The sequence below is a fragment of the Camelina sativa genome, chromosome 2 (genome assembly GCF_000633955.1).
Source record: "Camelina sativa cultivar DH55 chromosome 2, Cs, whole genome shotgun sequence".
NCBI lineage: Eukaryota > Viridiplantae > Streptophyta > Magnoliopsida > Brassicales > Brassicaceae > Camelina > Camelina sativa.
The window spans coordinates 24,996,458-25,019,011 of record NC_025686.1 but is presented as its reverse complement, the minus strand read 5'-3'; the positions used below and the strand labels follow the sequence as shown (position 1 = coordinate 25,019,011).

Sequence of the window (22,554 nt, the reverse complement as noted above, 5' to 3'; positions counted from 1 at the left end):
CTATCACCAAAAATAGACACTTTTTATTATAATAACAAAAAATAAGAAATGATGTCAACATCAAAGATGAATTATAACGACATTATATTGACATTCTTTATACAGTTTATAATATGATCCAAATTCCTAAACCCAAGAAGAAGAAACAGAACAATCTCATCATATCATTCAATTTTTGTTTTCTTCCATGGAGTCTTCTTCTTCACTTCTTCCTTCTCAATGGTCTAATCTTCCTCTAGATATACTTGAGTTGATCTCAAATTGTCTTGACCACGACGGCTCATCAGACACCGTTGATCTCATCTGTCTCCGTTCTGTTTGCGCCACGTGGCGTCTCTTTCTTCCTCTCTCCGACAACAAAAACAGTCCTTTTTCAAAATGGGAAAAATGTCATTAAAATTCCCAAGTCTACATTTTCGTTGATTTAAAGCCCGAACTCTGCTTTTGGAGGAAAAAAACACCAATTATTTGTTGACTTCTAAATAAATCGCAAACTCTCGTTGATCTAGCATTTTGAGGCACAACATTAAATGGTCAAACAGAGAAATTAAACGGAGTTAATTATACGTTAATGAGATTCATTAATAGCAAAACGATATTGTTTATAACATCCTAAAACCCTCAAATTAAGAAATTGATTCTCAATTTCCCCAATTCACAAACTCTAATTGATCTCAATTTATATTTTCTTCTTCAATTTCTCTTTTCTTCTTCGATTTCTCTCTTCTTTTTCGAGTTGATGAGATGAGTTCTGGATCAGAGACATCGGTGGTAGCTTCGTTCGACCGTGGAGTGCCATTGAAGTGTGTTTGTGGAGCCGATGTAACGATCTTTACATCGAGAACTAAAGAGAATCTTGGTCGACCGTTCTTCCGGTGTATAACAAAAAGAGATTTGGAATCTTCTCGTCATCGAAGATATCATGTTTGATTACGGTTAGATCAATTAGGGTTTGTGAATTGGGGAAATTGAGAATCGATTTCTCAATTTGGGGGTTTTAGGGTGTTATAAACAGCGTAGTTTAGCTATTAACTGATCTCGTTAACGGATAATTAACTCCGTTTAATTTCTCCGTTTGACCACTTAATGTTGTGCCTCAAAAGGCTAAGTCAACGAGAGTTTGCGATTTATTTGGAAGTCAACAAATAATTGGTGTTTTTTTCCTCCAAAAGTAGAGTTCGGGCTTTAAATCAACGAAAATGTAGACTTGGGGATTTTAATGACATTTTTCCCTTTTCAAAATTCCCAAAGTATCTTCCTTTTTGGTCATCTTCTTCATCATCAACCTCTGGTTTCTTCATTCTGAAACAGAGCAGTGTCTATAAACTCGAAGCTCCTTTAATGAATTCGAGTACTTGGCTTGTTAAGCTCCAAGAGACAACATCTCCAGGGAAAATGCGAGTCTTGGATCTCTTCTCAAACGACAGAATCAGTTTCTTGCCTGAGAAGTTCCCGGAAAATATCGATTTGCAGGAGTTTCATGTGAGATTGGTTCGTAGAGCTTATCGTATGGAGTACGCAAACAATGGTGGTGGCGAGATGTCTTCTTGTTTCTGGTCACTGAACTCCGAGAAAGTTGTGATCTTGTCTTCAGGGGAAGAAGGCTCGGCGACGGCGATAATGGCGATTCACAGTGGTGGGAAATTAGGGTTTTTGAAGAGTGGAAACGAAGAAAGATGGAGAATTTTGGATAATTCGTGGAATGTGATCTACGAGGACATAATGATGTTGCACAGAGAGAACTGTTGCATCGTTGTAGACGACAAGGGTAAAACCGTAATTTACGATGTGGATTTCAAGGTTTCGGATTTGGGCCATTTGGCTGAAGGTTTGGTCGGAGGAGGTGGTCACAAGAAGCATCTAGTGGAGCCTCCTGGCGGAGAAGTGTTGCTTGTTGATAAATACGTGAAACGTGTCTGGTCCATATCAGAGCAGTCGAAATCTGCGGTGGAGTTTAGAGTTTATAAGCTGAATAGAGAAGAGAAGAGATGGGAAGAGGTGAGAGAATTGGGAGACGTGGCTCTGTTTATAGGAGATGACTGTTCTTACTCCGTTCAGATTCCGGCCAGAGATTTCGCCGGAGGTTGTATTTTCTATAAAGATTATAGAAACGGAGGAAGAAGCAGAGGAGTATGCTGTGACGGTGATGGACTCTTCAATGTGGACTTTGAGATGCAGGGTAATTTTGTGTTTCCTATTAAGCCCAATTGTTTTGGCCCATAATGTGATTTGGGCCTTCAATTCTGTATTTCTAACTTTTTTAATTAATAATTGTGTTTAAGCGCTAATTGTAATTGTTATGGGGGCAATTGTCATAAATACCACTAAAATAGGTTTTTATTCCAAAAATACCACAATTTAGTTTTGTTTTCCAAAACTACCACTAAAATGTATTTTTTTTTCCAAAAATACCACATAATTAAACTAAAGTTCTAATACTAAAAACTAATTCCTATATTATAAATACTAAACCCTATCCCTAAAAACTAAACCCTAAAACTAAATTTGTCAACCCAAACATAAAAAAAAAAATTCTACATGCTTAAAATCCAATTTTTTGTGTTAGTGGTAATTTTGGAAAAAAAAACTTTTGTGGTATTTTTGGAAAAAAAACTAAAATGTGGTATTTTTGGAAAAAAAACTTTTTTAGTGGTATTTAAAGGAATTTTTCTTGTTATGGGCTAATTATGTTATGTACATATATCAGAAACTCAAATCATATTACAATCAAAAGCATGTGTGTTGCTATTTAATATTCATGATGATTACAAAATCTAAGACCTTCTCCAATTGGGGGTTTTAAGAGAGGTTTTATTTGAAAAGATGCAAAAAAATAAATCAGAGAAAACAAAAAAAATAAGAAAGTCTCTTATTAGGGCATCTGCAGCGGCGTATTAATCGACCGTCCTTCATAATAAAACGATTTAATTTAAATCGAAATGTGATATTTATGGAAGGAACGTTCCTTCGTAGGGGACTTTGTTTACTCCGTCCGTCCTTACACGTGGCATGCTGTGAGAGCATTTTGTTTTTGGGTAGGGGATACAAAAAAATCAAAGGATCGAGATCATTTTTTTTCTGCGACTCTCTCTCTTCTCTCTCTATCTCTCTCGACGGCGACTCGTTTTGCCGGCGAAAGGAACCGTTAATTTCGTCAGACGAATCCATCCGCGGTATCATCTAGAAGATTATCCCCCGGTTTCGAAGTGAAAGGAGGTAATTTTTCCAACGCCGTTAGCGAATTTAGGGTTTGATATATTTTTTCTGGGATTCGAACTTCTTTCTCGATTTAGGGTTTTCGACATAGTCTGTGATTTGTTATTAGAGTTCGAATTAGGGTTCTGGGTTTCGATTTTTTATTCTGATATCGATTTAGGGTTCTGTGATTAGTTTAGGGTTTTGGATTTAATTTTGAAGTATTTTCAATTTTTTATCTGATTCGGTAGGTCTGGTCTTCGATTTTTTAGTATATGGTTCGATTGTTGTCGATAATAGTTTACGCTGGATGAGTGAATGAGTAGGAAGCTTTGTTATTTTGTCAATGCACCCGAAAGCTTTTGTCTCTAAGATTGTTGTTATTTTGTTTAGATTTTGTTGATTCTTTAAAGTAAAACTGACTATACCTTGCATATTGTTTGGTGGTCATGAGTTTCCTCAGGGTCACTTGAAGACAGCAACACAACACGGGAAGTCACGGAGCAGTTGAGAATCATTGAGTCAGAGGTAAATACTTTGGTTGTTTTGGTTGTGTAATAGTCGAGAATGCTTTATTTCTGTTAATGCTTTGGTTGTTTAATAGTCGAGAATGCTTTGTATTTGTCTCGGTAAAAAAAATTATATGAATGGTTTTACTATATAAGTTTGATCATAAATTCCTTTGGTTGCTTTGGTTGTGTCTTGATCATAAATTGCTTTGGTTGCTTTGGTTGCTTTGGTTGTGTCTTGATCATAAATTGCTTTGGTTGCTTTGGTTGTGTCTTGATCATAAATTGCTTTGGTTGGTGTAGAGTTTTGCTCATTCATTGCTTTGCGTGTAATAGTGATCTATTTAAAACCGTAATTTAGTTGTGATCAAACTTATATAGTTGTGATCAAACCGTATAATTTAGTTGTGATCAAACTTATATAGTAAAACCGTAAATATTTTGTACTGTGCTTTGTAGCTGTGTAGTTTTGTAGTTGTGTAAGCTGTGTAATGTCTTAAATTTGTGATTAGACTTTAGGTAGTTGAGAGATAGTTGGTAACTTATTACTCTTATCTTTTCACCTTTTAAACACCAAACCCGCCTTCAATGTTTATCCATCATTGTCTATCTCTCTCCTTGTTAAACCAACAACATTTCTGAACCCTCATCATCCAAAACAAAATCCATCTCGTTTATGGGATAAAAACAAAATAGCAAATGTTATGAGAGCATGCATAATACTCCATAATATGATTATCGAGGATGAAAGAGGAACATACAGTTACCGAAACATTGTTTCTGAATTTCAACACGGAGAAGATGAGGATCAAACATATACCATCGGTGCCGCCAGTTTGGGTTCCAATATGAGCACTACGATTACTCGTCTTACAGAAATTCGGGATAAAAAAGTCCATGAACGGTTAAAAAAGGATTTGATTGAGCATATTTGGACTAACTTTGGACATCTTCCAGATAATGAATATTAATTAAAAAAATTCTATGAATTTAATAAAATGTATGTTTTTCTCTTTGATGTTTGTATGCTTTATGTTTTTTATCTTTCATGTTTTAATTGTATTTTTTGTTTTTTTCAAGTTTTTGTAACTTTGTAATTTTCTTATGTTTTTAATGTCAATGTTAGATGTTTTATTTAAATTAAAACTTTAATATGTTTTTATATATTTATTTAAATAATTAATTTTTTAAATTAAAAATACTATTATTTTTTCCAGGGGACCAACTGTGAAGGACACCAATGCTCATACGAAACTCTCAAAATAAGAATAAAATATTTGAAGGACCAAATATCAGTCCTAACCGATGCACATGTCCTTAGTATATTCGTTTATGGAATAAGAGACCATATGTCATGTATTCGTTGGCCAAGCAGAATAACGGGTCTTAACATGTCTCCCGTTTTAGTCTTATTTTTTTAGTGTTTTGGTCAAAATTGTAGACAAAATTGCATAATTGATCTATTCCGGATTAATCATCGGTTTGAAGAATTGCAGTGAAGGTTTATTGATTGAATTGATCATCCTTGTTTAGCTATCATATTGTTTGCTTTCGACTAACAGTTGTAAATTTGGAAACTTATTATCAGTCACTGCTACTTCGGATGTCCTTGAAGGAGTTGCATTGATCTTGTCTTAACAGAGGTTGTCATGCCTGTGCAATCTGGAACTGGTCTGTCGTCCAAGATTATGAGCCATAAGACACTAAAGAACAATTCTGTCATAAGTATGTACTTAAATCCTCATTAAATTTTTCTGTACCTAGTTTCAGTATGTGATGCTCAGTTAGTGTAACTTAAGATGTGATGTTCTCTTTTTTGTAGTGATGTCATCTCATGATTTTATGGTTCTGGTCTTTAAGTGTTTGTCGAATGGTGCTGTTGATTTTCTCGTGAAACCCATTAGAAAGAACGAACTAAAGAATCTTTGGCAACATGTCTGGAGAAGATGTCACAGTGTAAGTGTTCTACTTTGATTACTTGTTTTCAGAAATTTACTATGTGGTCTTATTTTTATTTATGTGTTTCTTTATATACCAGTCTAGCGGAAGCGAAAGTGAGAGTGCAATACAGAACAGGAAGCCAGTGAAAACTGAAAGCTCTGAAGGGTCAGAAAACGATGCCAACATCAGTGATGAAGATCATGGGAATGAAAATGGGAGTAATGGTTTGAGTGACCGAGATGGTGGGAGTGATAACGGGAGTGGAACTCAGAGTAATACGTTTCTATGGCAATAGATAAAAATTATGTCTGAGGTATCTGTTTTTGAGTTTTAATTGGTTTTCAATTACAAAAATAGAGTTTTCCTGATGCAACCAATATGAACCGATAACAGCACATCACATTCATATCAATTTCCTGATGCAACCAATATGAACCTGGGAACCTATGCCAACAGATGGGATGATGTTAATAAACTGAAGGAGATTGAAGATCAGAATGAACAGATAGGTAAGATCATAAACTCATTAGTCAATTAAAATTTTGAAAACTTAAATTCATTAAGAAAAATGTGGCATACCTGCATCTTGCACTGAACCAGAGATTCTCCTCCACTGTCAAGTTTCCATGGACTATGTCATCCTGAGGCACAAAACCTATGATTTTCTTGTAGGATTGAATTGATTCAACCTTACCGTTTACGAGAATCATTCCACTCATGGTGCAACCTGGTGCTTTGCCTGTCAAAGCTGTTAGGAAAGTGGTTTTCCCAGCACCAGAAGGACCCATCACAGCAGAAACACGTCCAGGTGATAGCTTACCAGTCACACATCTCATGAGATGTTTGTTTTTCCCTTTTAGAGTAATTGTAAGGTCTTTAAAAGCAACTTCAATCGTAGGTCTCTTTCGTATGTCGATATCATTAGCCATGGAGATGACTCCAGAGAAAGTCAAGTTCTTGTTCTGCTCCTGCATTGCTTTTTCCTTTTCAATCTGACCATAAGCATACCTGAACATCTGACTCTGAGTATGCAAAGCCTTGCCTTTTGGAGCATGTTTTTTAATGTTTTTATCACCAATCTCAAGATTAAACCCTCCAGGATCTTCAGGGTTTTGTTCAATGTCCTGTAACATCTCAGTTAGTTTGTTTTTATCCTTTTTCTTTCCCTTTTTTGTGTCTGAGCTACTTCCTGACATTGGTGGTAATGCAGCATCTGATCCAGGTTTTGCTTGGCTTAAAGCTCTCATCAAATCTGGCTGTTTCATAGATTTTCTCCTGGAAAATGTTCGGGAAAACGATTGCTGCAGCTCGGTCGCATGCTTCTTTGCAATATCTTTGGCAGATTTCCATTTCTCCCGTGACTGTGAACCCCGCACGCTTTGTACTGCTTTTTCCCTGGATTTTGATTGCCTTCTTTCTCTCGTCGCAAGCACTTGATCAGAACAGTTGTATAAGATTATGAGCAAGAAACCTAACCCAGCCTACAATAGAAACAAGCCAAAGACTCAAATAACTGGAAAGTAAACCAAAAAATACGTGAAGCAAATAGTTTTAAGGAGAGATCAATGACTCACAAAAAGCATGATTCCATATGCTGTGATATTTTGATTTGTTGATCTTGGATTGCATGTTGCCAGCTTAAAACAATCTGCACATTCATCAGAGAAAAGAGACTGTAAGTTCTCTTTCGTTATCTCTGATAGTTGTTTGAACAAAAGAGGTCACTCACTTAGTTCTGCAGTAGAACCTGCCTGCAATAATGTCTGGAGCATAGAAAAGATGAGTTTAGCTGATCATGAGATTAGAGGAAGATGAATCTTAAACGAATGTTATGAAAATCATTCTTAGTTAGTTACCCTTTACTACAAGGAAGCTTGTCGATAGTGGAAGGACAAAACGATCCAGCTGAACAGAAAACCTCACTGCTACTACCAATATCAGCCCAAATGTCAGCTCCACCGCAAGTATGATTTGGCTGTTCAGAAGGAAGCTGGTAATGATATCTGCAAAAACAATAATCCTGCAGCTAATCTTACCATATGTTCAAGACAAACTTCAAAAATTGATCAGAAACAAGACTTACGGGTCGCAAAATCCTGTTGTTTTGTTCAGCTCAGCCTCTGGACAATAAGCTCCCAATGGACAAGCTGCGCAGCAAGGCGCACATTGCTGAGTTCTTACAGGAACATTCTTATCGTCTTTAAGGTCAACTTTCACATCTTTAGCAGTACGACAAGCCCATCCAGGTTCACATCCAGACATCCATGAAGATAGATTGCAGTTCTTGTTCGGTTTCAAGTAATTCGTAGCTCTCTTTGGACCTCCTAATAATCCATTGAAGTATATCCTCACTTCTGCAGCCGTACATATCCTCTGCATCATGTCACCTATTCTCAAACCAAAAACAACAACAAAATGTACAAATCTTACCTTAATTCTTCTTATATACATATCAATGAAACAGGGGATGTATAAATATATATACCCTTTGTGGATTTACCACAGGCATTTAAGAAATCTGGCTTTTTAGAGAAATTAAAAGCTTCGTTATAATCTTCTTTTCTACAGCNCGGAAAAAAAAAAAAAAAAAAAAAAAAAAACATTATTTCAGTGGAAGCTAACACATTGGTAATGACAATTGCGACATTTGTAGAAACTAACACATTGGTAATGCAGAAACCGAGTGCTCTGTTTCCAGCTCTGTTGTACTTCAGGTTTACTCAACTGCTATATGTCTTTGCTCTGTTACATTATGCAGTTGCTCATTTCTTTCTTTCTCTGATGCCCTTTCAGGTTCCTCAGCTGCTTATGGATGAATTGTTCTTATGAGCATAAACAAGATTGGCTGAGTTCTCACTTCTTGGAACTTCACAATAAGACTCCAAGGTTCAGCATATCACTTCATTCCATGTGACTTCACATATAGCTGTCTTGGCTGTGGTAGATTCTCTAATTCTTTATCTGAGGAATCATTGCGTCTGTGTCTGTAGCTGTTTACACATGCTCCAGCTTGCTCACTGCTTATGTGTCTGAACATGTGTTTGTATCAGGTTTTGTTGCTTCTTGATCATCTCTCTTGAGTCTTATAACCAGTAACAACACTAATATATCTTCAGACCTGGGGATTTATTTTGGTGATAATGAGCTGATTAAAACAAATGATCATGACCACTTCATAAACCAAAATACCAACCTACAATTATTTCATTACTCAAATCGAAAACCAGAGATACATATTATGACATGTACAGTACAAGGAAGAGAGAAAACATCAAAGCCATCATAGGAGGGAATCAAAAGTCAAAAACCATAACAAAGTATGATTGTTTCTTTGTTCTTGTAAGAATTATAACTTTGTTTGATGCACAACAACAATCAAATCACAATACATGGCAGAAGAGTGCTTCTGTAGTGAAGAAGAAGCTTAAAATTAACATTGGTTTGAAGCAATTTGTGTGAGCATAGAGACCAGACTAGATAAGGTAATCACCGAGCCTCTCCACAACCAAGTTGCATTGGCCTCCCGTCATCGGTTCATCATAGATACAAAAGAGGCAAAGACTAGAGGTTGAGTAGTCTTCTTGTTAGTGATCAAAGGCAAATCATCCTAACAAATTGTTCAACGAAATTCGAAAAGAGATAAGATTGGGTATCCCACATGAGCCAGCAAAAGACCTAGTATAAACGCAATTTGACTACAGGAGGAGTCATGAGAAAACAAAAACTGATTCAATCACTGGGATAATCAGATTTCAAAAAGAACAAGTCAGGGCTACCAAATCAAGACAAGATTCAAGTTTCTTCAGATCGGATTACAAGAGATAGACATATATAAACGTCAACAACGTTAAAAAAAAACATAGAAATTTTATTTTCTTAACTTTTTATGTTTAATTATTTTAATTTTAGTTTATTATGTTAAAACAGAATATGACATGGCATAATCCTATAATACTATTGGTTAAAGTAAGAAGAAGTGAATATATAGAATGAACCTAAAAATTGTTGTTTTCTAAATTTTTGCCTATAAACTCTCATACTATGTCAAATTATAGGTGTCGAAATAACTTGATTTATTCATTAATGCAAAGAGTATTTTAATACAAAGAGAGAGAGAATTGTACTAGATACATACCAACTCCTAAAAGCAAGCTCCCAAACTTGTCAACATATAACTTAAATCCTTATCCTAAGAGATTTACATATATCCCTCAATAAAATTAAAACAGAAACATATTTGAAATCCTACCTCGATCGAGTTGGAGTAAGATGTTGAACGTAAATAATATATATATATATATATATATATATATATATATAATATAATACAAGGACTGGCTAACAAATTGTGAGCTTAATAAAGCTTTTACAATACTCGTCATTATGGTGGAGAGCAAAACGATGGCTAAACCTAAAAGTATGTGGTGAGTGGATCGGTGAATTTTTATTCTTTCTTGTGTTTGTATGGCTATTTTATTTCCAACTAATGGCTTGATTGCATATGTTTTCCTTCTCTTTTTGTTTTTTGTTTTTGTGGTATGGCAGGTCCATGAAGCGAATACTTTACGTCATCATCATGCATATACTCATCTTGTCGGCCGGTATTGCAGCTTTCAAGTACATAAGGCAAAACAAGATCCCCATGAGCGAGACCCAAATTAGGTGGGGAAGTTATTTGGCATTCGTATACGTGTGTATCGCTTTTCTCGGGCCGGGGGCACCCCCAGAAGATGAAGAATTAGGTTTCTTCTTTGTTGAATGCGTGAGTCATGGCTTTGGGATTGCTGTTGTTGAGTTAAGAGTAAGAATGGTTGCTTGTAAAAGAAACAACACACAAGAATTGATCACCGAGTTCACGGATAACCGCTACGTCTCGGGGGAGAACTCTTGCTCCCAAGCTTCACTATATGAAAGAGAGATTACACACACCAACTACTTGTGAGGTTGGTCTTTGGTTTACAGATTTTGCACAAGAAGAACAAGGATCACCAATACAACAAGGAGGAAGAAGAAAGCTTGAAGAATAAGAAAAACTGTCTCGTTTCTCTCGTATCTCACTTTTTCTAGAAAGCTCCTTTTTGTATATCTTGTCTCACCTACCTCCACTTCTCATATCTTTGTAGATATTTTTAGTGTAGCATATGGATCACATTGTTCTTCTTCATGTCATTTTCGTAGGCCCATTAAAGCCCATAATGTGTGTGTTTAGTCAAACCCAATTAACAAATCTCCACCTTTTGACAAACACCACACACCAACGACATCGACATTTCCGAAACGGCAAAACCAATCTCTTCCCTTTGTCCTTTTGTGAAGCTTCTCAATGTCACCGGATCATTGCCTCCTCCGGCGAATTACTCCAGTGAACTCTCCCTTCTCCGGCTAACACCACTGTTCTCGCCGGCAATCAACTCCAGCTGCGTTTCTGCTCAATCATTCTCGGCGTTCTAGCTCCTCCTTGAATTTGAGACATCAACTTCATCTTCTTGAATGAAATAAACGCAGCTCCTTCGATGAGGCTTCTCTGGTGAATCTCATCATTGCTTCCTCTGCAACTCCCAGGTACATCCTAATCTCTATCTCTTATCTCTTCACTCTGATAGTTAGAGACTAGGATCTTTGGAGATTTGCAGAAAATTTTGAAACTTAAAAGTTTCAATTTTGAAACCATTTTAGATGATGAGCTCCACCTTGTCATCACCAGCAAAATTCATTGCTTCTCTCTTGAGATCATGTTCAACCTTTGGTAAGCAATCTTCTCACCAGCTCCCCTTTTTTTTTCTTCGTGACTCCACCTGAAACTAGAGTCCCTGTGGTCGCTGCTCCTGTTCACCGGATGTTGAGAAGCTCACAGCAAAGCTGGAACTTCTGACCAGGTACCGTCTTAGTTAGGAAATCTGCTGGGTTTGCTGTTGTGTGAATCTTGTGTAGAACAACATCACCTTGTGCCACTATATCCCTGATGAAATGGAATCTAGTGTCTATATGCTTTGTTCTTTCATGATAAACTGAATTCTTTGCTAGGGCTAGAGCACTTTGTGAATCACAATGAACATGAACACTGTCTTGCTTAAACCCCAATTCTGAACACATACCTTTCAACCAAAGGGCCTCTTTTACTGCTTCGCTCAGAGCCATGTACTCTGCCTCAGTGGTTGAAAGAGCCACAACTGATTGCAAACATGATTTCCATGAAACTGTATTTCCACCAACTTTAAATACATACCCTGTGACTGACCTTCTTTTGTCTAAGTCTGTTGCATAATCTGAATCTGAAAAACCTTCAATGCAAAACTTAGAACTCTTCTTGAACGTCAGATTTTGAGTGTATGAGCCCTTTAAGTATCTTAATACCCATTTCACTGCTGACCAATGTACTCTCCCTGGATTTGCCATAAACCTGCTGATAAGACCAACTGCAAACCCCAAATCTGGTCTTGAACCCACCATAGCATACATTAAACTCCCCACTGCACTTGCATATGGAACTCTCTCCATACGTACAGCTTCAGCTTTCTTTTCTACTTCTGTCAAACTTCTGAGTTTAAACTGAGAATCAGTTGGTGAAATCACTGGCCTTGCTTCAAACATCCCAAAAGTTTTCAACACCTTTTCTAAGTACTTTCCCTGAGACAGAATCAATTCTCCCTTCTCTCTGTCTCTGATGATGTCCATACCCAGAATTCTTGAAGCCTTTCCCAAATCTTTCATCTCAAACTCACTTTTCAGCTTGTCCTTGAGATTTTGAATCACAACCATGCTTCCTGAAGCTATCAAGATGTCATCCACATAGAGCAACAAATAAACAGCTTGATCCGTCTGGGTGTCTTTCATGTAGACACATGGGTCTCTACTAGTCCTTTCAAACTGTTGATCTTTCATGAATTTATCAAACCTTTGATTCCAGCATCTAGGAGACTGTTTTAGACCATATAAAGACTTCCTCAACAGACAGACTTTGTCTTCACTTCCCTGTTGCACAAATCCTTCTGGTTGACTCATTAGAATCCTTTCTTCTAGATTTCCATGCAAAAAAGCTGTTTTGACATCCATTTGCTCTAATTCATAGTCCATGTTAACCACAATCGACAACATTAATCTGATGGAAACATGTTTAACCACTGGAGAAAACACTTCATTATAATCAATGCCTTCTTGTTGTGCAAAACCCTTAGCGACTAGCCTGGCCTTATATTTTTGTTTCTCCACTCCTGGTATGCCTGACTTTAATTTAAAGACCCATTTGCAACCAATCAGCTTCTGTTTTTCTGGTTTCTCAATTAGATCCCAAGTATGACTCCTTCTATGAGAATCCATCTCCTCTTTCATTGCATTTTCCCATTGCTTTCTCTTACTGCTTTTCATAGCTTCTTCATAAGACTTAGGCTCTTCTGTTTCCAAGTCTTCTGCTACTGCCAAAGCATAAGCTACAAAATCTGCATCTTCAAATCTGGAAGGAGGTCGGATGTTGCTTCTTCTTATCCTGTCTCTGGCTAACACGTAATCATCCAAGGATTGTTCATTTTCAGCTCCATCAGCTTCCTCATTCACTTCTGATTCTTCTGAACTTTCTGAGCTTTCTGAACTTTCTGATGAAGATGTTTCTCCACCTTGAGAAGATGTTTCATCCAAATCAGAATAACTGGTAGAAGGACCTCTGACAAGATTGTTGCTGAAAGACACTCTTTTTTCAGCTTTCTTCAGTTTTCTTAAAGCTTTATCAGCTTCTTCTTTCTTTTCACTTGTATATGTCAAGGTGTCTTTGAACAACTCATTTTCATTGAACATCACGTTTCTACTTGTTGTGCATTTCTGTTCCTTAGGTAACCAGACCCTATATCCTTTAATACCAAAAGGATATCCCATGAAAACTCCTTTCACTGCTCTTGGACTTATTTTGTCTTGAGTAACATGAACAAACGCTGAACATCCAAACCTTTTTAAGTGACTCAAATCTGGTTTTGTACCTGTCCACACCTCCTCAGGTAGCTTGAAACCAATAGATGAATTTGGTGTTCTGTTTATCAAGTAGACTGCTGTTGAAGTAGCCTCTGCCCAAAACTCTTGACCCAATCCTGTCTCAGAAAGCATACTTCTAACTTTATCCATAATGGTCCTGTTCATCCTCTCCGATACACCATTTTGCTGTGGTGTATAGGTACATGTTCTGTGCCTTGTAATTCCCGCTTCTTTACACAAGTTATCAAACTGTGTATTACAGAACTCTAGACCATTATCAGTCCTTAGGAACTTAATCTTCTTCCCCGTTTGATTCTCAGCTGCTTCTTTCCATTCTCTGAACTTGTGAAATGCTTCATCTTTAGTCTTCAGAAAATACACCCATACTTTCTTTGAGAAATCATCGATGAAGCTTACAAAATACTTGCAACCGCCAAGACTTTCTGGAGTAGAAGGAGATCCCCAGAGATCAGAGTGTATATAATCTAATATACCTCTAGTGGTGTGCTTTGCAGTTGGGAACCTTTGCTTGTGAGATTTTCCAAGTACACAACTCTCACAAAAATCCAGCTTACCAACTTCTCTCTCTGGTAAGTAACCTTCCTTCACTAGAACATTCATGTTCTTCATGCTCATATGACCTAGCCTTGAATGCCATATGCTAGTCATGTTAGCTACAGGCTTTGCCACTGAAACTTCTCCTTTTACTACCTTTCCTTGTAGGTAGTACAACCCATCTTTGTATCTTCCAGAGATGACCTTTTGCCCATTTTTGTAGAAGGTGACTACAAAATCTTCTCCTTCATACTTGCATCCGCTCAACTCTAATTGACCATATGAAATGAGATTCCTTCCCATTGTAGGCATGTACCTCACATCCGTTAATATGACTACAGAGTCATCTGGATTTATAATCTTAATCTTACCAATCCCCTTTACTTCACTGTGAGTCATATTACCCATCAAAACCTTGCCACCATCAAATTCTTGTAGGTCAAATAGAGAATCCCTGTCTGGTGTAATGTGAAAACTACAACCAGAATCCATAACCCATTCTCCCTTTGTATATTGAGTGCTAACTGTTAGCACTAGTGGCTGTTTGGGTTCTGTTGCAATGTTAGCTGAACTAGAAGCTTTATTTGATGACCTTTCTGGACATTCTCTCTTCCAATGTCCTTCTTTTCCACAAATGAAGCAGCCCTTGTTGTTTTTATTGTACTTCGGCCTTGACTTTGATCTACCTCTGCTCTTAGATCGTCCTCTCCCTTGTTTGCCTTTTCCTCTTTCAGATCTCTTCTCAGATCTTCCCCTTGATTCAACGTACAAACCTTCATTTTGTGATTTTGAAAGCTTTCCACTTTCTATTAACTCTCTTTCTTTTGATTTTGCAGCGCCTATGACTTCATTCAACTTCAAAGTATCTCTACCATACTTTAGAGTCTCCTTGAGTTGATCATACCTCTCAGATAGTGAGCTCAACAACAGGATTGCTTGAACCTCTTCAGTAACTTCCACTCCTATGTTATTCAGGTCCGCAACTAGCTTAAGGAAATCATCCACATTCTCATCTATACTTTTAGAATCAGTCATCTTAAAAGTATAGAACTTAAGCTGTAAGTAGATGCGGTTAGGTAAAGAAGTCTCCATGTATAACCTGTTTAGAGTAGACCACATAGCTGCTGCTGTTTCACAATGTGTGATCTTCCTTAGTACTTGATTTCCAACGTTTAGTACTATAAGATCTTTGGCCTTCTCTGATTTTTCAAACTTTACAGGATCAATACTTGGAGACAACCCAGAACCTCCACTTGTGCCCGTTTGAGAGTCTCGTTGAGCTATTGTAGCTTCCGCTTCTACAGTAGGTGGATCTTTTAGTAGCTGCTCATCATTCAAGATCTCTTTCAGCCCTAGGACACCAAAGTGAGCCAACATTCTGACCTTCCACAAGGAGAAGTCACCTGTTCCATCAAACCTGTCCACTTCCACCCTAGTGTTACTCATCTTGTAAGTCTCCCAGAAACCCTAGACTTGAATCTCTTTAGCAACCTTACACCAAGCCTGGCGCTCTGATACCACTTGTTGAGTTAAGAGTAAGAATGGTTGCTTGTAAAAGAAACAACACACAAGAATTGATCACCGAGTTCACGGATAACCGCTACGTCTCGGGGGAGAACTCTTGCTCCCAAGCTTCACTATATGAAAGAGAGATTACACACACCAACTACTTGTGAGGTTGGTCTTTGGTTTACAGATTTTGCACAAGAAGAACAAGGATCACCAATACAACAAGGAGGAAGAAGAAAGCTTGAAGAATAAGAAAAACTGTCTCGTTTCTCTCGTATCTCACTTTTTCTAGAAAGCTCCTTTTTGTATATCTTGTCTCACCTACCTCCACTTCTCATATCTTTGTAGATATTTTTAGTGTAGCATATGGATCACATTGTTCTTCTTCATGTCATTTTCGTAGGCCCATTAAAGCCCATAATGTGTGTGTTTAGTCAAACCCAATTAACAGCTGTCATCGTCATACTTCTCGATTGTATCTCTCCCAAACTCGCTCTCTGTGTTGGATTACCCTCTTCCATTGTGTTAATGGCCCTTTGCTGTGGCTGTCTATGTTCCCTAGACTTGAGCCACTTGGACGACGACGACTTGCAAGCAAACCAAAGTCGCATACCAGTCTAGACTTATTTTTTATGGCTCCTCCCGTTTTAGTCTTATTTTTTTAGTGTTTTGGTCAAAATTGTAGACAAAATTGCATAATTGATCTATTCCGGTTTAATTATCGGTTTAGTTCGGTTTAGAAGGATTGTTAATTATTGTCGTTGAAAATTCAACAACTTTTTTTGGTCACTCTTCTGTCTCTCTATCTCTCTGGTCACGAAACCCCCAAATCCAATTTTCAGATAATTAGGGTTNTTTTTTTTTTTTTTTTTTTTGTTCAATTTCTCTGATGAAACTGAGAAGAAGAAGAAAAAGAATCTCACATTAGGGTTCCTCAGTGTTGGCATATTCTGAGGGTTTTCTCATCTCTCATTCCCATGTTGACCTCTCCTTGCTCTTCTTCGTCTCTCCTTTGCCATCGCCCAGCGCTATCTATTTCGCGTTCTAAGTTTAGGGTTCCTTGTCGAACTGTCTTCTCTCCTGATCTTACCCAGATTTCCCCTTTAACTGCTGCTTCTTCACCTTCTAATAAGTCCGCAAAGCAAGTACGTCTTCTTGTTTCTTTTCTCTGTTTATCCAAATCAAGTTTGAAACTTTGAATTTGACAACTAGTACAGAGAGGGTTGTTTATGAAATTGTGGAATTGGGTTTTTCTTTTGAGGTTTAGTAGTATTGTGATTAGGTGTTTTAAGTTAGATATGTCCAATTGGTAAATGAGAAGAGCTGCTTTATATTTGTGTTGATGCAGATGAAGAGTTTTATCTTCAATGTATTTAAAACTTTTTGGTGCTATTTTGCTGCAGAAATGGAAGATTTTTTGCTTTAGAAATGAGGATTCTGCTCCTGAGAATCCGGAGCAATTCGTGCCTGAGGAAATAGTTAAGCCAGATCAAGATTCTCCATGTACAGATAAAACTGATTTGAAGGCAACTCTTCAAAAGGTAAAAGCTTATCCCAACTGTCACTGGATATACTTGTATAGGAAGAAGAACTATGTTTTCTTTTAGTCTCGGTTTTAGTATGACAAATCAATTATGATATTAGGTTCTAGACTGTAGAGACTACAGCAGAAATCTCATCTTTTGGAATAAACTGTTGTGTATTATCCATCATCAACTGGTTTTTGGTTTACTAGTGTTTTCATGAAATGAATTTGAGGCTCTTTTTACTCTTATGTAATGGGAAAATTGCAAATAAGGAAACTCCGACAAAGGCTTATCGACCTTTTGTTTTAAAACATTATCTTGGGTCTCAAAGCACCTTTGTTTTGTTGGATTTCAGGCTGCAGATGCAGTTTTGAAGGCCATTGGGACTCGTTGGAAAGTACCATGGACTGTTGAGACCATTGTGCAGGTACCTTACTTCTTAATGTTACTCAACCTCTTTTGTATTGCCATACTAGGTTTACACTTTACACAAGAACAGTAATGAAAGCTATCTAGAATGTTACGATCCGAGTTTATATGAATGAGTGGAGTATTGCCTATATTGAGTCTGTGTAAGACAATAGATTTTGAAAGTAGAGACATTTAAATGTGGGCAAATATCCTTGATCTATATAAACTGTGGACTACACCTCTTACCTCTTTAGCCTGTATTGATTAGGTATAGGTTGTTGAAACGAGATTACTTCAAGCTATATATTAGTATTATAGATGCCTTGGTTCATAGAGAAGATGCAATACAAACTATGAGAAATGAGTTATATACCAAAGGCCAAAGCTTTCAATTTCACCTGTTGCGTCCAGATTATTTCCTTGGTTAATTCCGCAGTTATAAGTTGTGACCCTAACATAATTTTTTGCAGGTAATGCTTCTGTGGGTAGCTGCTTTCTGGTTCATTGGTTCATGGATGATCCCATTCATGGCTCATATATCAGGTTTCCACAAAGAATCCCTAACATTTAGAGGCCAAGCGTTGTTCAGTCTAGTAACTGATGTAACAGAAGGCCTTGCTGGGATTGCTATCCTCCACCGTTGTCTCTCCATGTTCCGTCCTCTTGCAAGCGATTGGTTCCGCTTTAGCCTCAAAGGAAACTGGCAACTAGATGTTATCATAGGCTGTTTCATGTTCCCTTTCGTTAACCGTCTATCCCAATTAAACCTCAACCTTTTGCCACTCCCAATAGAAATATCCAAAATTCTCCATTTTTCATTGTTTCCACTCTTCAAAAACCCTAATTTCCCACCACTGTGGATAGCCATTATCGCCGAGCCTTCTTTCCCTTTCCCTGAAGACAAAATCACAACTTTCTCGGAGTTCAGTGACCAGAAACAAGACATCTCGCCACCACCATTGTTTGTGTACTCCATACGATAAGATCTACGAACCAATCTCACTCCAGCTAATCGATATTTTCCGGGAACTTCTCAGGTAAGAAACAGATTCTGTCGTTTGAGAAGAGATCCAAGACTCGCATTTTCCCTGGAGATGTCTCTTGAAGCTTAACAAGCCAAGTACTCGGATTCATCAAAGGAGCTTCGAGTTTATAGGCGCTGCTCTGTTTCAGAATGAAGAAACCAGAGGTTGATGAAGAAGAAGATGACCAAAAAGGAAGATACGTTGGGAATTTTGAGAAAGGATTGTTTTTCTTGCTGTTGTAGTCGGAGAGAGGAAGACAGAGACGCCACGTGGCGCAAACAGAACGGAGACAGATGAGATCAACGGTGTCTGATGAGCCGTCGTGGTCAAGACGATTTGAGATCAACTCAAGTATATCTAAAGGAAGATCAGACCATTGAGAAGGAAGAAGAGAAGAAGAAGACTCCATGGAAGAGAACAAAAGTGAAAGATATGATGAAATTTTTCTGTTTCTTCTTCTTGGGTTTTCGGAATTTGGATCATTTAAACTGTTTTAAATAATGATTCATCTTTGATGTTGAAAATCATTTCTCATTATTTGTTATTAACTTATATCATAATAAGAAAATGTATATGATGAATGATTTTTAAACACAACATAGTTTTTGTAGACTTTATGTTTTTAATAAATGATAACAAATTGTTACAAATAGGTTATAGATAGATTATAGATTAGTGGTTATACCTAAATATTATGGATATTCTAAATTGATAATTGATATATTAATGATAACAAATAAAATTATAGATATTTCAAACTGTATTTTTGGAAGATTTTAGTCTTATATCACATTGTTTTCAAAGATCTTTAAACACAATATTACATATTTATTTTCCATATATTTTATTGATAGACCACAACGTTAACCAAAGATAGATTACGAAATTGATAGATTGATTGGTTACAAGTTAAATAGTGGCTTACAAGATAGATTACAAAATAAAATTTAATCAGTGTTATAGCACGGATACTTATCTAGAATCATTAACAATATAAAACTTACAAATTAGGTGTTTTTTTTCAAGCCTTCATATTTAGCATATGATCTCCTATATAATAAAACGGAAGTACACAACCTTTTTTTGTAGACTATATAATTTTTATAAGTTGGTTACAGAATAGGCTATACATTAAATAACCGGTTACAAAAAAAGTTATAGATTAATTGGTCTATATGAATACACTTAAGAATATCCCAAAGAATCCTCTTAAAGAAAATATTCCAATGATTTATACAATTTCCAAAACAAAATCTTTAGTATTCCATGTATTGTTACAAAATATATACTGTTAGGCATAAAAAAGGAATAAAATCTTGGCAATTTATCATACTTAATCGTGATTTCCGAGATCTTATTGTGTAGTTGAAAATAAAATCTTACCTAAGCACGGGTCATATTAAAAAACTTTCACCAAACATGTTCAAAAATTAAAATAAAAACAAACAACAAACATAACCATTTCTCATAAATAAAATTACTAAATTAACAATATAAACTTACAAAATATGTGTTTTTTTTCAAGCCATCATATTTAGCATATGATTTTATTGCATAATGTTTTATCCAAAAAACTTTTAAAAACAATCATATGAATTATATTTTATTTTAGAATATGACTAATTAAAATAAAAAGAATTTTAACCCTCTAGCACGAGTCCTAATCTAGTTTTATTGCATAATGTTTTATCCAAAAAAAACTTTTAAAAACAATAATATAAATTATATTTTATATAAAAAAAATATAAATAAAATGAATTTTAAACCATGCTCTAGCACGGATCTTAATCTAGTATTTATAATATATGTCTATTTAACATATATTAGTAGTAAGTAAACCACGTTTCTTTGCACAGATATAAATTACTAACATGTTTTAGAAAATATTTTTTGTTATTTTACAATGTACCGTTGAGTGACCAATAGCCTTTTTAAAATATTGTCATGGTAGCAAGTGTATTATTTTGATATCTTTATTAAAATATTATATTTTAAAAAGTTCAATACTAGTTTTAAACGCTTGCTTGAAAAGAATACAGAGATGCGACCGAACTTTCAGCCCAAAATAGGTTGGGTTTATGGGCCCAATATAATACTTGCGAATTGCGATTCGTTTTCTTCTTTATATAAAGAGACCAAAATCCTAGATATTTCTTCCACTGGCAACGGTCGAGAAAAAGAGATCAGACTACAGTTCTCTCTCTGTCAAGCGGCCGATTGCTGGAAAACTAAGCTGAATCTTTCAGGAATCGCGTATACGTGTAGATTGAATCAAGGTAATTTGATTATTGATTTGTGTGTGTGTGTTTTTTTTTTCCTGATCAGATCCAGAAATATTGTTTGTGAATGAATCTTTAGGAAGTTTCTTTCCGCTGATAGAATCTGAGTTTCTTTATCTCCGTTCAATATTTGGAATCCATCCACAGGTTTTATTTAGATGATAGGAGCAATTTGATCCTTGTTTTTGTGGCTGTTTTACGAAACAATTTGTGTTGTATGCAAACTGTTCGATAAAATGCCTGAACGAAAATTTTGGTTCAATAGCAATCTTTGATTTTTATAAAACTGTATGATTTTAATATATTTAGCATATGGTTTGATGAAATTAGGTGTTTGTTGTATCAACAACTGCACATTGCCCCTTATTCATCATGAGCTTTTTTTCTAGTTAACCTTTTATATTAAGATCTCATGTTACAGACGGTGTTCTGGCTTTTAGTTAGAATTAACAAGAATCAATTCTAGCTTAAGCTAAGACAAGGTTGGTTTGCTAACTTGTGATTTACAAAGACAGATATGACTAAGATGAGTGATTTATGCTGCAAATCAGCTCATAATGTGTGAAAATCAAACTTTTGGGTTGCCACTAATCTCAAATAGTCACAAAAGAGTAACAATTTGAGACTACTTTGCCACTAGTTTCTTACGATTTAGCGACTAACACCTGAATTAGCCACTATTCTACGACGTATTCCCCACTCTTGATATTTTTGTATCTCAAAAATCATATTTGAGATGTATTTTCATCCTTAGTTATACATTTATCCTTGCATTTGCTTGAATCTACTCACTAATACTTTTTCAAGGTATTAAATTTCAATGTTGACAATACAAACATGCATATGTTCCAAACCTATCTTAACTAATACATTTAACCAATGGTATAATGTGTATATCTAGAGAAAAATGTAAATATAGTGTTTTAAAACCAAAGCTTTACTAACTCTTCATATTGTATATACTTTTTACTACTAAGATGAGTGATTTATGCTGCAAATCAGCTCATAATGTGTGAAAATCAAACTTTTGGGTTGCTACTAATCTCAAATAGTCACAAAAGAGTAACAATTTGAGACTACTTTGCCACTAGTTTCTTACGATTTAGCGACTAACACCTGAATTAGCCACTATTCTACGACGTATTCCCCACTCTTGATATTTTTGTATCTCAAAAATCATATTTGAGATGTATTTTCATCCTTAGTTATACATTTATCCTTGCATTTGCTTGAATCTACTCACTAATACTTTTTCAAGGTATTAAATTTCAATGTTGACAATACAAACATGCATATGTTCCAAACTTATCTTAACTAATACATTTAACCAATGGTATAATGTGTATATCTAGAAAAAAAAATGTAAATATGGTGTTTTAAAACAAAAGCTTTACAAACTCTTCATATTGTATATATTTTTTACTACTAAGATGAGTGATTTATGCTGCAAATTAGCTCATAATGTGTGAAAATCAAACTTTTGGGTTGCTACTAATCTCAAATAGTCACAAAAGAGTAACAATTTGAGACTACTTTGCCACTAGTTTCTTACGATTTAGCGACTAACACCTGAATTAGCCACTATTCTACGACGTATTCCCCACTCTTGATATTTTTGTATCTCAAAAATCATATTTGAGATGTA

The 22,554-nt window shown here is 36.0% G+C and overlaps 3 protein-coding genes and 1 long non-coding RNA gene across 4 annotated transcripts; 3 read left to right on the top strand and 1 right to left on the bottom strand.

The window, feature by feature from the left end:
• LOC104756618 (putative F-box protein At5g60060) lies at positions 188 to 2,223 on the top strand. The gene is made up of 2 exons (XM_010479233.1): positions 188 to 368; positions 1,235 to 2,223. Exons 1-2 carry the CDS (start codon positions 188 to 190, stop codon positions 2,221 to 2,223), a joined length of 1,170 nt encoding a protein of 389 aa, XP_010477535.1.
• LOC104737439 lies at positions 5,551 to 6,147 on the top strand. Its single transcript, XR_002034059.1, has 3 exons — positions 5,551 to 5,660; positions 5,743 to 5,958; positions 6,039 to 6,147. It is a non-coding gene; the product is annotated as an uncharacterized LOC104737439 (long non-coding RNA).
• LOC104756610 (ABC transporter G family member 28-like) lies at positions 6,176 to 8,027 on the bottom strand. The gene is made up of 3 exons (XM_019231366.1): positions 7,729 to 8,027; positions 7,564 to 7,648; positions 6,176 to 7,126 (listed from the first exon to the last, which is right to left on the bottom strand). The coding sequence occupies exons 1-3, from the start codon at positions 8,025 to 8,027 to the stop codon at positions 6,176 to 6,178; spliced, it is 1,335 nt and encodes a 444-aa protein (XP_019086911.1).
• Positions 16,532 to 19,240, top strand: LOC104737445. Its single transcript, XM_010457623.2, has 4 exons — positions 16,532 to 16,813; positions 17,072 to 17,209; positions 17,550 to 17,621; positions 18,076 to 19,240. Exons 1-4 carry the CDS (start codon positions 16,646 to 16,648, stop codon positions 18,586 to 18,588), a joined length of 891 nt encoding a protein of 296 aa, XP_010455925.1. The 5' UTR covers positions 16,532 to 16,645; the 3' UTR covers positions 18,589 to 19,240.